The sequence below is a fragment of the Paroedura picta genome, chromosome 3 (genome assembly GCF_049243985.1).
Source record: "Paroedura picta isolate Pp20150507F chromosome 3, Ppicta_v3.0, whole genome shotgun sequence".
Taxonomy (NCBI): Eukaryota; Metazoa; Chordata; class Lepidosauria; order Squamata; family Gekkonidae; genus Paroedura; species Paroedura picta.
Window position 1 is genome coordinate 82,091,642 of NC_135371.1, and position 16,368 is coordinate 82,108,009.

A 16,368-nucleotide genomic window follows, 5' to 3' on the forward strand; every position below is an offset into this window, starting at 1 on the left:
AGCTGGGTACTCATTTTACCAACCTCGGAAGGATGGAAGGCTGAGTCAAACCTCAGAAATATTTCTGAGTCAATCTCAGAAATAAATAGCAAGAAATAGTGAAGTCTTTTTTCCCATTATTTTACAGGGCCAAAGCCTCACAACATGTTCCTCTTGCTAGCTCCCAAATTGTGCAAACAGGCGACAGGAAAGGGAAATTTAACATGAACTTGTGTCAACCACTTGCACTGTTCCACAGGGGAGTAATGCTGATCCGTTGTTCCCTGCAGGCATTCAGCGGAAGGGATGCAGGAGAGTTTGATGCTTCTGAGGAGAGCCAGCAGGTGGCACCAGCAGCTTTATCAGTGAGGTTGACCACTGGGCCTTATTTTAAGTATATTACTCTTGATTCCAGAACCCTGAAACCTGCACGGACTCATGTGGATACTCTTTACCAATGCAGACTGTATAAATGGAAGCATTCCATTTCAGGCAGCAGAGATTGAAAGTGCTATGTACTTCTAAAATTTTGTTTGGGCAACCTCAGCTATGGGCCAGCATCATCAATGATCAATATTCTAATAGGGAAGACATAGAAGAAAACATTCAGTTCACTGCCCTCCAAGCTTAGGAATACACAAAAGGTGGGTGTTAGATGTGCGATATTAATATGCCACTCCCTTTAAAAAATAAAGATAACTCTCCCATAGCTGGGTAGATGCCTTAGCTACCACTAAGCCAAAAATACGGCTTCCTAGCACGTTTTCCATCCCAAGAGCAAAAACGCTGCTGTGGTGGGCAATGACAGAGCCATCACAGTTCTGCAGAGCCTGTAAGATGGCACGCCTCCCCCAGGCCTATGACTGAGGCCACACGAGAACTCTCACTCACTCACTCACTCACTCACTCACTCACTCACTCACTCACTCACTCACTCACTCACTCACTCACTCACTCACTCACTCACTCACTCACTCACTCCAATTTCAAAATCTGATGCAGTCCCCACTCCTCTTTTCTACAGCATTGTCTAAGAACTTCTTCCCCGAGACTAACCTCCCTTCGGTCCAGCTGGTGTTTCCTCAGCATCTGAATCAGAGTCACTGCTGTCACTTGAGGAGATGTCGGCTGGGCCAACTTTCTCAGGAGACTTTGCAAGGGCCTTGAATGCAGGAGTGCCAATAGTGGATGCTATTTTCCCAGAGCCTTGTTTGGATGCCTTAGGTGCAGTGCTCGTCGGTGCAGTGGCTGTCGGGGTTTTGAAAAGACCTGGATAACCTGCTAAGAGAGACTACAGAGAAGACATGCAGGCAAGGTTAAAAAGAGATCATTACCAAGCTAGGCCATCTCTGCTCTTGTTCTACATGTTATGCTCCTAGCAGTGAAGCTTAATATCACATTAGCCTTCTTAGATGCCATATCACACTGCTGGCTCATATTCAACTTATTGTCCATCAGAACTCCCAAGTCCCTTTCACATGTCCTACTATCAAACCAGATATCCCCCATCTTATATTTATGCATCATATTTTCATTACCCATAACACTTCTCCTTATTACAATACTGTAACCTTTAGCAAGCTATGGAGCACAGATGGTCAACCTAGGGACAGGAACCAATTTATCTCTTGTAGTTGCTTAGTTTATTTCATGTAACCTGGAAGAGCGAGGCTAGCCTGATTTTGCCAGATCTTAGAAGTGAAGTCAGGTCAGCCCTGATCAGTCTTCAGATGTGTGTGTGGGGGGTAGGGTTGTAATTCCAGGAAACATTATTATTATTATTATTATTATTATTATTATTATTATTATATTTATTATTATTATATTTATTATTATTATATTTATTTATTTATTTATTTCCCGTCACTCCCTAGATGGCTTGTGGCGGGTCACAATGTCTAAAGAAACCCCCCCATTAAAACTTTAAAATACTCCCAACATGGCAGAAAAACACCATTCCTAACCTCTATTGCTAAGGGGTGTGTGTGTGTGGAGAAGGAGGTCCGACAATGTTCATTCTGAGCCTGGAGGCCCGGGGGGCAGCAGATCTACCTCGCCGACCCCAGCCTCAACCATAGACCTGGTGGAAGAGCTCCGTTTTACAGGCCCTGCAAAACCTGACAAAACCTGCAGGGACCGCAGCTCACCCGGGAGCTCATTCCACCAGGTAGGGGCCAGGACCGAAAAGGCCCTGGCCCTGGTTGAGGCTAGGCGCGCTTCCCTATGGCCGGGAACGACCAAAAGATTGTCACCCGCATAGCGTAAGGCCCTGTGGGGGGCATAGGGCGATAGGCGGTCCCTCAGGTATGTGGGTCCCAACCCGCATAAGGCCTTAAAAGGTTAAAACCAAAACCTTGAACCGGATCCGGGCAGCAATTGGCAACCAATGCAGCTGCCTCAGCACCGGCTGGATGTGGGCCCTCCAAGGTGTGCCAGTGAGGACCCTAGCAGCTGCGTTTTGCACTAGCTGAAGTTTCCGGATCAAGGACAAGAGTAGGCCCACGTACAGCGAGTTACAGAAATCTAGTCTGGAGGTGACCATTGCATGGATCACTGTGGCTAAGTGTTCGGGGGACAGGTAGGACGCTAGTAGTCGGGCCTGGTGAAGATGGAAAAATGCCTGGCCAGCTACCCTCTTGACCTGCACCTCCATAGTCAGGTAGGCGTTGATGGTCACGTCCAAATTCCTGGCCTGGGATGCAATGTTAAATTGCGCCCCCGCCAGGGTGGGCAAATGCACTTCCTGATCCCGCCCCCTGCCTCCCAGCCACAGGACCTCCGCCTTGGAGGGGTTGAGTTTCAGCCGACTCTGCTCGAACCATTCTGTCACCGCTTCCAAACATCTGGCAAATGCTTCTGGGGGAGAGTCCGGGCGGCTGTCCATGAGGAGATAGAGCTGGGTGTCATCAGCGTACTGGTGGCAACCCAGCCCAAAACTCCACACCAGCTGGGCCAGAGGACACATAAAGATGTTGAATAATGTGGGGAACCGCGCCCTGAGGGACCCCACAAGGGAAGCCACCTTCATTTTCGCATGACTCAGGCCGTACTGCATCAGTATTGTTAAATTTGTCACCAAGGGACAGGTTTGTTCAACTGTCCTAGTGCTGCTATCTGATTGCTGCATTCTGGTTATGATCTGAAGGAAGCTTGTGGACATAAGGATTGCATATATGACCCATGTAAGCCATGCAACTGACTTTCCTGGCTTCTGGGAGTTTATGACGGCAACCCAAAAGTGCTCTTTTGTAGGAAGAAGCATGGAATCTTCCTGTAGGTTGCCAGCAATGTAGCTGGAGAAAGGCATGGTGAAAAAGCAGCCAAATGCTTACGTTTTTCCTATGGTAGGAAACAGCATTCAGGCTAGCGTTTTATGGGTTCATGGTATATGCAATAAATTTGCTTCTCTGTTCTCTCCCTGTTAAGCAGACACAGGAGAGGTTGCTGACTATTAGCGTATGCTCAGGCGTGCATGCAAGCCTAATATGCCACAGATGTATGGCGCATACAGACATAGCTTATAAAGAAGTTTATAGCTTGGACAGGGCTTATATTACAAATAAAAACTGCTGCTTGCTGTAATGTACAACACAGCTCCACTTGTTGAACTATTTCGCAACACTGCAGTTTCTCCCCTGGGCCTACCCTTCATTTGGGTTCAGCAGGTTAGAAGAAGGTCAGGCAAATGCAGTCACAAGCTTAAGGAGGGTGTGCCGGTCATGTTGTAAACTATAGAAGCAGGTGCAATTAATAACCAGGCCTGCAACAAGCTCACTCCAATAATTCCACATTTCTGCAGACATTTTAGTATAAACTATGCAACACATGTCTAATCTCCTATGCATTAGAAAAAAACATTTTCAGTTATATGCATATAAATCAATAACTCTTCCCACCCCTCCTTCTCCATGAACATACCCTACAATAAAAGGTGCCTTTGGGTATGATTTTTTTTGAAATGAAGGTAATGGGGGGTGTCTGGAAAAATGATGTATGCTAAGGGTACTAGGAGTCTAAATGATTCCAACGTGAATATTAAAAAACAAAAATAAGCAAAAATAAACAAATACAACTTTACTGTAAATCAGTCACTGAGATAAGATATAAGGGTTTAAAAAAATTCACACCAGAGGATTAAAGGAATCAGTTCATTCTTATCTCCTCCATTGTACCTTTACAACCACTACTGTGAGATACGTTAGGCTATACACATGTGTGTCTGGCCCAAAGTCACCCGCCTGGTGGAATGAGCTCCCAAGAGAGTTGAGAGCCCTGACAGAGCTAGCTCAGTTCTTCCACAGGGCCTGCAAGATGGAGCTCTTCCGCCAGGCCCTTGGCTGAGGCCAGAGCAAGGTGGATCTGGGCCCTTCCTGGAGCCAGCCATTCTGTCTGGCTATCCTTTCCCTCCCTGAGGCATTTTTCAAAAGTCCGTCAAGTGGAGGATGATTTGTTGCTGTCTAGGGTGGCTTTAATGGGGTTTTAGACTGTTTTAATGGGATTTTACTGTGTGGACAGATGCTGCTTGCCATGAGCCACTGCATGGGTGTGGCAGGACAGAAATTTAAAAATAAACAAATAGAAGTTTCCGTAGCAGAGAGGGGACCTGGACCTGGATCTTCCAGATCCTAGCCTAACCCCCCTCAGCACTTTGCCAGACTGGGTCTTAGTCAGAGCTGGGTTAAGAGAGCTGCTCACTAACCAATCTGCAGGTGTACTATTATCACATGTCTACTTTTTTGTGTTTACAAACAAGTGTTTTAAACACTAGCTACACTGTGATGTGGCCATTACTGACTCTTCAGGAGCAGGGGCTGCTTTTGTGAGGTTATGGGAACGGACTCCCTCACAGACTCACTAGTGGCAATGAGACAGCTTCTATAGGACCAACATCCAATAGATGTTCACAATGCAGCTGTCACCAGTCATGCAAGGCTAGTGCTGTATTGTTAAGGAGAATCCATTAAAAAAAACTCTTAATGCCAGCACACAACTAGATCAGGGAAGGCACACACCCAAAACATCCTGGTGGAGAGCCTGCTTTTTTCTCAAAACATAATATCTAAGTTAAGAAGCAGTACCTGGGAAGGCTCCAGCTCTTCATCGCTGGACTCTTCAGATGAGCTGTCTGCTTCCTCTGCTGCTCCTTGTTTTTGGACTATGCCTGTTAAAGACAAGAACCGCCCTCTGACAGTCTTGCACCATTGCAAAGACCAGGAGAAGCCAAAGAACCTGGGGGATTTTTCACTACCAATTCTGCCATTAGGAGTCAAAGACTCTCAATAAAAATCTGCCTAAGAACAACGGCAGAGATGTTCCCCTCTTAGGTGGGCTGTGAAACACTCACTGGCACAACAGGTATGGTATCAGGAAGCAAAGGAGAGAGGGAGATGACTATCTAGACTACGTTGCCTTGGTCCTCATACTGCCTTGATTCTTCTAATTCTTGCTGTCTCCTGGCACTGACAGCTATTTCCTCTAAGCGGAAATGCCAGTTGCCAAGTTCTGCAGATCCCACAGTGCATGGATTCCACATTTTGCCTGCCAAACAGGTTTGCCCACATACTGTTTTTCCTGATGGCAAATTTTCAATTCTGTTTGTTAGACAGAAATCTTACTGTGCGGTGGCGGCGGGGGGAGACCATGAAATTATTTCCTGCTCTCATAAACTCCTCACATATGTGTCAAAATGATACAGCCAAGGAACACCCATTGAAGTTATTTCAGCCTCTAACACTTTCTACTTGGGGCTGCTTATCTATTTCACTTCATATATCTGAATACCTGAAACGGAAATTCATTTGAGACAAGGCTGAGCCCTGAAGCCTTTACATCAATGCTAAGCTTCAGTCTAGGCTTCTATGGTATATGCCAGATCATGTACAGAATCTCTTTTCTTTCTCATTTAATGTCAGGATGTAGACGCACTTTCAGCTGTAAGGGCTGTGATTCTGGGGAAGACTTGAGCAACTTCCTTTTTTACTACATTCAAATACATTGGTATTCCGCTCCTCTCCAGTGCAAGCCTCTCTTGTATGGGTGATGCTGACAGCATTGGCTAGATTTCAGATACTATTAGAAAGTTTCCCCAGGGTCAACTCCCCTGGACTCTTACCAGGCTGTGGGATCTGTTTGGAAGCTGCTGGGCTTGCTGCTTTCACCACCTTCTCTTCCTCCTCCTCACTGTCTGAGGAGCTGCTACGGCTTGGATTTTCCTTGTGCTTGAGAATCCCAGCAGGCTTAGTATGGAGAGTCTGGCTCTGAGCCTTTACAGAAGAGCTTAGCTCCACTTTTTCCCTTGTTGTAGTAGGGGTTTTTCCATGGCCCTTGTTGGAAACAGAATTGGGTGTCGCAGCATTGACTGGCACACCCTTCCCAGAAGGACGGGCTGCTTTATTGGAAGATATTTCCTGCTTAAAAAACAACAACAGTGAATTGGGGGGGGGGGGGCTTGAAAAGGAGGAAGAGAGAAAAATGCACAATACCCATTAAATCAAAGTAGGGGCAGAGTTCATAACCATCCGCAGAATTAAAATTGTATTATGATTAAGGATGGCATTCTCATTTCTAGATTGTTATCTATTAGCTTATCAGATAAATAAAAGCAATGCAATCCCACAGTACTATCTTTGTTTGCCATAACCAGCTTCTTCACAGAAAACAATACTGAAGATCAATTCATTCACATACTTTTTTATTTTTAAAGGAATTTGACGTTAACTGAAAGATGCTACAGAAGAGCAGTGCTGACCCTACAGAGGGAAATATGAAAAGGTGGGAGACAGGGAAGTCAGTGCCAAGGGAGAAGAAGTGCAGCATTGCCAAAATGCACCACAAGAACTTAGGCAGTGGGGAAGACTGGTGAAGTCCCACGTACACTGATAGCTACTGTGTTTTGAATGCCACTACCACAGGAAGATCTGACTCCTATCAGCCAGGGCTCTCACACCAGAAGTTATAACCGGTGAGCTTGGCTTGCAGGCCCACAGATTCCTTCCTTCCTATTGCATCAGTGAGTGCTTCAAGAACTGGTTCTCCCTTACCTGTTTTGCTGGCTTCCCATCTTCTTCACTCTCTGAGGAGCTGTCTGTCTCTGAACTCTCTGAATCCTTCTGAAGAGAGCCTGTTGCCAAATTCTGCAGCTTGGCTGGGCTTTTCCCTGCTGATTGTGCACTGCCTGCTTTGCCAGTTGTAGCACCTGCAGCCTTTGTAGTCAGAGCTTTGACAGGAGTGAGCAAGGGCTTCTGTGTCACTGGAGTTGGTTTCTAGGAATGGAAGAATATATTATTATTAGACTGTGGCAAGGATAGAGGCTGCAGTGCATAAAGACTCCTGATTTGAGGGAATTAATTCAGCACGCAAGCTGGCCCACTCAGCATCACCAGCTAGAAGTTTCCACCACTATGTGGTATGTTAACCAGCCTGGAAATCAGATGATGGTAGCATTCGACAGGCCCTGACCTGGATGGCCCAAGGTAGCCTCAGATCTCAGAAGCTAAGCAGGGTCTGCCCTGGTTAGTATTTGGATGGGAGACCACCTAAGGAGGCCAGGGTCATGGCGCAGAGGCAGACAATGGCAAGATCTCTCTTGCCCTGAAAACCCTACAAGGTCACCATAAATTGGCTGTGACTAGATGGCTCCTCCCAAGACCAGCAGCACTACATATGCCAATTGGATTAGCCTCTGAAATGAGGAGACACGTGGGCTGGCTGTCCCTGTCCCTTCCCTCCACTTCTCATATGGCATGCTGTGTCAGGCTTCCTCCTGGCCATATTTTTGTCTCAGTGGTCCATCTGTAAAACGTGACCTTTCTAAGAGAATACAAGCGTAAGAGTAACTCATACAGTTAAAATCTCAACTTTGTTTTTTAAAGAACACCACCTCCACAAAGAATCTTTTCCAAATTCTATTCCTTTTTGATAATTAAGAAATACATAAATAACATCTGTTTGCTTCCTGAAAACCAAACAGATGGGAGGCTAGTGACCAACCACTGCTTATTTGAAATTTGCTGTGATATCAGAGTGCAGTCAGAACCTGTGCTGGCATGATTGCAGAATTCAAGACTGAGCAGATGAACAGAGAAGCAGGATTTACAAGGGCCTTCCTGCCACGTTCTTTGCCCAGCTTCATCACTAGCCAAACAGAAAATAGGTAGTGATTGATATATGCTAGATTCAGCTTTGCTTGATGCAGAATTTTCTTTCACAACATGAAGCTCTGCCATCAACAATTGACTAGATCTTCCAAGTAGAAATTACCATAGATGGCATAAGATCTGCATACTATTTCCTCAAATATTCATTTTTGGCACAGACCCATCTTTGCAGTGACAAGAAGAAAATCTCACTGTAACAAAATGAAATTTAAAACAAGCAACATTTAACCACTGCTTTTGCTTGAAAAAGAGCCTCTTGTGGCGCAGTGGTAAGGCAGCAGTCATGCAGTCTGAAAGTTCTGTCCATGAAGCTGGGAGTTTGATCCCAGCAGCCGGCTCAAGGTTGACTCAGCCTTCCATCCTTCCGAGGTCGGTAAAATGAGTACCCAGCTTGCTGGGGGGTAAACGGTAATGACTGGGGAAGGTACTGGCAAACCACCCCGTATTGAGTCTGCCATGAAAACCCTAGAGGGCGTCACCCCAAGGGTCAGACATGACCCGGTACTTGCACAGGGGATACCTTTACCTTTACTTGAAAATAAGTCCAGGCACTTCTTCCAGATGGAAGGATAGCACCCAAGAGAATATACATGGAAAAAATGCTCCCAGTGCAAAAGGGTTTTTTGGGGGATCCTTTAACTGTAAGGTTACAAAAGGCCAGAGACTAAGTCAGCTACCTGCCTCTCCCAGACGGCCACAGACTGGAGCTCTTTGGGTTCTCACTTGTTTTTCATATGCCAAACCTGGCACAAAAATATAAACCGTATTTTTTAAATGGATCCAACATATATTTCAAGAATTTTCAGCTGTGATTTGAGCTCTGTTGACATTAACAAAAACAAGATTAAAAAGAGATTTTTTATCTGGATGCCAGATTTGACAGCTGTGCAATATAAAAACCTCTTAACTATCCATCATTAAAAATTGTCTGGGTAAGTCCTATGTTGTTTCTAAAACAGACTTCTGTTTTCAGTCTTTCATGAAGTAAAATCTTTTGAGCAGGGATGCTGCTGCAACCAGGAGCTGTGCTCAGAAGCAGATTTCTCAAACCTGGAGTCTAAAATGTGGGCCAGGGAACACTTCTAAATGAAGCAGTCTAATTCAGTTGCCTAGAAACACCCCAAGATCATAAGGGACTCCGCAAAGTCACAGCAGAAATTCCCCTCCACCACCATGCACTATACAACGCACACCCTGTTCCAATCAGCAAAGCAAGTGAATAAACACAAGCCCTCCAATCCAGCTCTGGGGCCACATGAACATGAAGAGAGCTTTACAGCACAGGTGAAGAACTGTGTAGGTAATTTAGTCCTGCACACATTCTTATATCCAGTCAAAAACCCAGAACTGCACAAGCAAGGCCCATTTTGAGAAGGTAAAAGCCACAAACTCTCTCTCTCTCTCTCTCTCTCTCTGTGTGTGTCTGTGTAGTAGGGGGAGGGAGAATAGTGGCTGGTTTCAGTTCTTCCTGTTCTGTCCTTCTGATAAACAGTCACTACATAGAATTTTAGTTCTTGCCGTCTCTGTACACAGCATCAGAAGCTCCAAATATGTGGGCTTTCTAGCCTTGTAAAAGTGCTCCTATAGATTGCCTACTAGCTTGTTAAGCCTAACTGTACAGATGAGAGGCTTCCTCCCCAACCCCATTCCACCAAGACTGTCACACAATAACCTGAGTGAATACTGTCTCTTCCTCCAAATCAGACTCATTGCTTGAATCTTGGCTGCTGTCTTCACTCTGTTGGGCTGGTGGAGGACAGGGTTTCTTGGCATGCAGGAGTTGAGCTGCAGCATTTGATTTGGTTGCTAAAAGAAAGCAGAGGCATGGAAAGGGTCAAAGAAGCTAATATGGCAGGAAAGAACGCATATACTTAAGGCTCCTGGCCATAGCTGTTTCTTATTGTCTGAAAAAGGAATAGGAGAGGAAAGAACAACTAACAAGTGACAATCTGAAGACAGTCTGATGACTTTAAACATTTGCCTGCTACTCCCTGGTCTGCTCTCAAGCAGTACTTCTGGGTGAAGGAAAGAGGGGCTTCATAGCTAATCTTCCCCTCCAACAAATGAAGACAGGAGAAATCAGCTGGAATCCAACTTGCAGCAGGGATGTCTAGGCACCATCACAAGTCACTTTACAACTGCTTCACATTATCCTGAGACATTTAGTATTCTCCTCACTCCAAAGCCAGCCAAACCTACACCAAGGGGCTTCCTAGTTGCTGGCATGAAAAGAACTGTGTACAGGAAGGTTCCTGTAGTGATTTACAGCACAAGCTTAACCACAAAAGAAAAACACCCCTCCTACCAAGCTACACAGCTCAGCACAGCATCATCTTAGCGATGTTAACTGTACAGTGCTGACTGATTCAAGCAAATGACAGAAAGGCCTGCTGTAGGTCTTTGGAAACCCAAATCCCATACCACTTCTGAACTGTACGTCACATTTCAGGTTGCAATATTTGTCTTTTCCATAAACAGGTGACAGAAGGCAAGACAAAAATATGCAGGATGTTGGCCACGGTAAGCAGGGCAAGGACTAAACAAAGGAAGTTATAAAATCATGTGCATTAGGGGGAAAACATCACTAAGAAGCCCTGCTTGAATAGTTTGTTCTGCAAGCACAGTCTCTAGAAATGTATATTATGAAAGATTGTCGATAACCCTCCCACACACAAATGTTGTAATCTGTGCATACACATAGCATACATATAAATGTAGCGCATTCATCCATATTGTAGATGCACTATTACAAGATGACCGATGTAGGCGTCTCTCATTTTACTTTACTCAATGAGTTTCACGGCTAACAGCAGACTGTTCACTGTCCTAGATCAAACCTTCTGCCTTCTACACTAAATTGGCGCTCACTAAGATTTGAAAGACACAAACCAGCATACCATCTTCCCCTTCACTGACTTTTGACTCCTGAACATTTTAAGAACATCCTATGCATTGCAATTAACAGTCTGATTCACACTGAAACAAAACATCTTATTTCAGAGGCAATATTTGATGGATGAACCATCGGCAGGATTTTCACAGACCCCCCCCCCCCTCAGGAGTTTTCCTGTTTCATTTTTGCTTAAATTCCAGGAATACTTTTGGGCCGCTCATGCATATTTAACATGCAGCCCCCAGCAATTCATGGCTCTTGGTGCTGGTTACTGTTATAAAACTCACAGGAAGAACCCCTTTTTCTCCAGCAGACAATTTAGAGAATGCCAGATAAAAGGGCCCTAGTCTCATGACATTATTCAGTATTCCAAGTTCAAATCACCAGAGCAACATTTCCACAGCCCTGTAGAAAACAGGACACAATGAAGAGAAAAGCAAATGTTAGAAAGGGCGAGCACTAGCAGCATTCTCCTGCTTCAAAGTTAAATATATTAGGACTAGTCTGCTAGATGCCCACCAATAAATCAGGGCCTAATACGTATTTATTAAACATTTATATCCCATATGATTAAAAAACATCACATTAAAAAAGCTCAACCCATCAGTTATCCATAGCTCAGAAGTTTCTTTTTTTGATACCAAGGCTTAGTAAGTGCAACAGAAGAAAGAACAAGAATGTAAGATCTACAGTAGCAGTTCTCAACCTTCTCGCCACCGCACCCCCCACCATGGCAGCGGTAATGGTGGTTACCCAAAGGGGGTCATAGCATTGTGTGCTCTGGCGCACTGGCGATCATGGAAAGACAAGGCAGACAGGGCCACGGTGTGGCTTGAGCGCCAGATGGAGCCCACACGCAGGCGCAGTGCTGGCCGCCCCTCCACCCTGGTTCTTCCCCTCCAGTGCAGCATGGCCCCTGGCCAGGGAGGCTCCATTCCTCCCTAAGGGCTAGGACGCGTTATATTGGAGCTGCAGCTTTGCCCCACTCCCTCCCGCCACAGTCCCAAAGCGGTGGTGGGAGCTGTGGGGTGAAGCTGTCTGCAGCTGCTGGGCTCCACATGACGCCGTGGCCGGAATCAGAAGATGCCCACTGGGGCGAGGGAGAGCACAGCGGTGGAGGAGGAGTGGCAACGGGCGGAGGCTGGACATGTGTGCGGTTGGCCTACTGCCTCCTAGCATGGCCCTGGGCAGCCGGATCCCTTCCCAAAGGCGGGCAGCCAGACAGCTCCACATGATGGCCAGAGTCGGAAGACGCCCATCAGGGTGAGGGAGAGCATGGCAGCGGCGGAGGAATGGTGATGAGTGGAGGCCACCAGCTCTCCGAGGGCACGCCAGGCGGCTGGCCATGTGTGCATCTGGCCCGCTACCTCATCGCATGGCCCTGGGCAGCCAGCTCCCTTCCCGAATGTGGGAGGTTGTTCAGCGGCAGTGGCGGCACTGGGCCAGCAGCAGGGGTGGCCCCTGCTCCTCCTGCTCCTCCTCTTCCTGCCACTAGCTCAGCTGTGCACAGCACAGCCGGGCCCCTCCACGCTGCGGTGCTGGCCACCTCGGCTATCCATGGTCGCCAGCACACACACAACCCTACAACCCCCTTTGGGTCACCTCCACTGCATGTAAAGCAGCCGTTCTCAACTTTCCCCTTTGGGTTACCAAGGCCGATGCCACCACGCCGGTGGCCTCGGTGACTCCCCTGAAAGGGTCGTGGCCCCATGGTTGCTGATCTACAGGAACTTATGTCTGAAATGACTAGAATGTAGAATTATAGTATACAACTGAAATCAGAAGGAAATGTTACAGTTGGATACTAGAAGCAATAAGCCTATCATCAATATGTGTAAATTTCAACATGGTTCTGATCTGTGGATATGTAGTGTAGTGATCAGAGCAACAGCCTAGGATTTGGGGACCTTAATCCCAACCAATTCCTTCATGAATGGTGGAATTGGGCCAGTCACTTAGCCTAAACTTCTTCTCACTTAATGAGGATAAAAAGCAGGAGAAAAGAATGACATAAACTGTTTTGAGTCTCCTTGCGGAGAAAGAGGGGTATATTTGAAGTAAATACATAATAAAAATAGCTGAAGGTGGGGGGACAGATAAAAAGAAGGTGGGCAGACAAGAACAAAGTAGGGGGCTGCTATAAAAAAAGATATAGTATGGGGAGAGGGAGATGGTGGAGGGAAACATGATCCCCATGACTCCTTACAGGTTCCCTGCTTTTACTTATTGAGTCAGCAGAATTAGCTCTGGGGTCAAATGGAATCAGGAAACCCAGGAACGCAGTCTTGCACCCACAATGCTGGTGGGCTCGGAGAGACATACACAAAGTGTCAGTGCAAGGCAAACGTTCCTCAGACAATCATTCTGGATACGAATTATAGTCAAGTAAGTCATAAGGAAGTTCAAATTTTCACAAAAGTGTGATGGATTCAGAGGAGTCATTGGATGATCGCACCTAGCAATGACCTAAATAGTGCCTAAAGATAGGATACCATTTATCAGTTTTCTGGTCTTTCTGCAGACTGAAGAACGAAGTTCTAGAGGGGAAAAACAGAGTCCCAAATATTTTGTCACCAGCCTTTACACAACCCCAGCTTAGCAGCATGTCAGTTATTGAGGCCAGAGCCGGACGACTTTTCTTGCTAATGATTCTGCTGATCAACACCTCCCCCCTTCATAGAAAGCTGCAATATTCTAAGATGGATCACTGGTCCGTCTACCTCAGCATAGCTAATAGTTAAATGCTTAAGTCTTGCCCACCCTTCATAAACCCAGACAGAGTTGCTGGGAATAGAACTGGGGACCATATGCAACTTGTAGCAGTTATGCAAGCAAAGCCTATGCTCTCCTACTGAGTCAGGAGCCCTTTACATCCATTCTCTTCAAATGCAAGGAATAAGGGCCTTATAGGAAGGCGGCATAAAAATATAATCAATCCACCCAATCCATCCATCCATAAATATCAATCCTTAAACACGTAAAGCCATTAAGTCTCCTGGAAGCCCCACATATCTTATATCCGTGTAGTCTCTTCCTTCCACTGACTAATGTCCCTGAATGCTGTACTGTTCTCTATTACTGCCACAAGCAGACCTCCTTTAAGAAAAAAATGATAGTTCTGCTATGTGCTCCAAATATTCCAGATAGGAACCTTCTGGAATTCTCCATTAACTGGTTTTCAACCTGATGCCTACAGGATAATTCAACATTTATAGTGTTGCTTTATTTAAAAGCCCACTCCCTTTTTCATCTGTGATAGTAACTTGAAAGGAGAAAGCAAAGGCCCTGCAAAAAAACCCCCCAAAACCCTGGGCTCTGTCTAGCCCTGCCAGTGGCAACGAGGCTCTTCACTACTGTCTCATTCCAGAAGTAAAGGTGTGTATGTCGAATATTGAGTCCCTCCATCTCACACAAGAGGGAAAGCAGAGAAAGTCCTGGGCTAAATTTTATAACTTTTCCTTAAAGGAGAATAACCCAGTGAGTATGTTGGGTAGAGTCCCGTAGTCAGAAAGACTTAAAGAGATGGGAGTCCAAGAGGGCTGGGAGTTTCTTAAAAGTGAAATACTGAAGGCTCAATCACAAACAATTCCCTTGAGAAGAAAAGATGGAAGGAGCCTAAGGAAGCCAAGGTGGCTCCATAAGCAGTTGTCAAATGATTTTGAGGAATAAAAAAAAAGTCATTTAGGAAATGGAAGTAAGGCCTTATTACCAAGGATGAGTATAAACAAATAACCAATAATTGTAGGGAGAATGTTAGAGCTCAATATGAGCCCTAGCAAGAAATGCTAAACATAGCAAAAAAGGCTTCTTTAGTTATATTTCAAGCAAGAAAAAGAATAAGGACACAGTAGGACCACTGCGAGGACAAGAAAGTGAAATTATAACAGATGATGAAGAGAGGGATGAACTGCTTAACTCCTGTTTCTCCCCAGTCTTCTCTTGTGAGGGAAATAGTGATCAATGTGGCAAGTTGCCCCCATCTTCAAGAAAGGGAAAAAAGAGGATCCAGGTAACTATTGACCTGTCAGCTTGACATCTGTAGCTGGCAAAATTTTGGAACAAATCATCAAACAGTTGGTCCTTGAGCAGCTGGAACTGAGACCTGTCATTTCTAAGGTTCAGCATGAGTTTTGCAAGAACAAGTCATGTCAGACCAACCTTATTTCTTTTTTCGAGAAAGTGACTACCTTGCTGGATCAGAGGAATGCCGTGGACATAATTTATCTGGATTTCAGTAAAGCTTTTGATAAGGTTCCACATGATATTCTTGTTGACAAGTTGGTAATATGCGGAATGGAGCCTAATTCTGTCAGGTGGATCAATAACTGGTTGACAGATCGTACCCAGAGGATACTTGTTAATGGTTCACTCTTGGAAAAGAGTAACAAGTGGAGTACCCCAAGGATCTGTCCTGGGGCCTGTGTTGTTCAACATATTAATAAATTATTTGGATGAGGGATTAGAGGGGATACTTATTAAATTTGCAGACAATACTAAACTGGGAGGGGTAGCAAACACAACAGAAGACAGAATCAGAATACAGGATGATCTTGAAAGGCTTGAGAAGTAGGCTAAACTCAATGAAATGAAGTTCAGTGGGGATAAATGTAAAGTTCTGCATTTAGGTAGGAAAAACCAAATACACCAATATAAGATGGGGGAGACTTCTTGGCAGTAGTATGTGTAAAAAGGATCTAGGAGTCTTAGTAGAACATGAGTCAGCAGTGTGACTCTGTGGCTAAGAAGGCAAATGGGATTTTGGGCTGTATCAAGCAGAGTATCGTGTCCAGATCATGGGAGGTGAGGGAACCGCTGCACTCTGCTCTGGTTCGGCCTCACTTAGGAGTACTGTTTTCAGTTTTGGGCACCCCAGTTTAAAAGGAATGTAGACAAACTGGAGTGTGTCCAGAAGAGGGCAACAAATGTGGTGAAGGGTTTGGAGACCAAGACATATGAAGAAAGGCTGGGGGAGGTTGGTCTGTTTAGCCTGGAGAGGAGATGACTGAGAGGGGATTTGATAACCATCTTTGGGTATTTAAAAGGGTGCCATATAGAGGATGGAGCAGAGTTGTTCTCTCTTGCCCCAGAGGGATGGACCAGAACCAATGGGATGAAATTAATTCAAAAGAAATTCAATCTAAACATCCGGAAGAAGTTCCTGACTGTTAGAGCGGTTTCTCCGTGGAACAGTCTTCCTTGGGAGGTGGTGGGTTCTCCATCTTTGGAAATTTTAAACAGAGGCTGGAAAGCCTTCTGATGAAGAGGCTGATTCTGTGAAGGCAAAGGGGTGTCAGGTTACAGTAGATGAGCGATTGGGATGTGAGTGTCCTGCATAGTGCA

General features: G+C 45.5%; 1 protein-coding gene across 2 annotated transcripts in view; it reads right to left on the minus strand.

The window, feature by feature from the left end:
* The window catches only part of TCOF1 (treacle ribosome biogenesis factor 1), a 64,298-nt gene that overhangs the window by 8,069 nt on the left and 39,861 nt on the right, over positions 1-16,368 (minus strand). The window contains exons 12-16 of one of the 2 annotated variants that reach the window (XM_077326577.1): positions 9,808-9,941; positions 7,020-7,241; positions 6,092-6,386; positions 5,058-5,140; positions 1,036-1,270 (exon numbers count right to left, since the gene is read on the minus strand). In XM_077326577.1, coding sequence (XP_077182692.1) covers positions 1,036-1,270; positions 5,058-5,140; positions 6,092-6,386; positions 7,020-7,241; positions 9,808-9,941 — 969 coding nt within the window. Of the gene's footprint in view, positions 1-1,035; positions 1,271-5,057; positions 5,141-6,091; positions 6,390-7,019; positions 7,242-9,807; positions 9,942-16,368 lie in introns of both variants that reach the window. The other variant, XM_077326576.1, reaches the window with a different exon arrangement.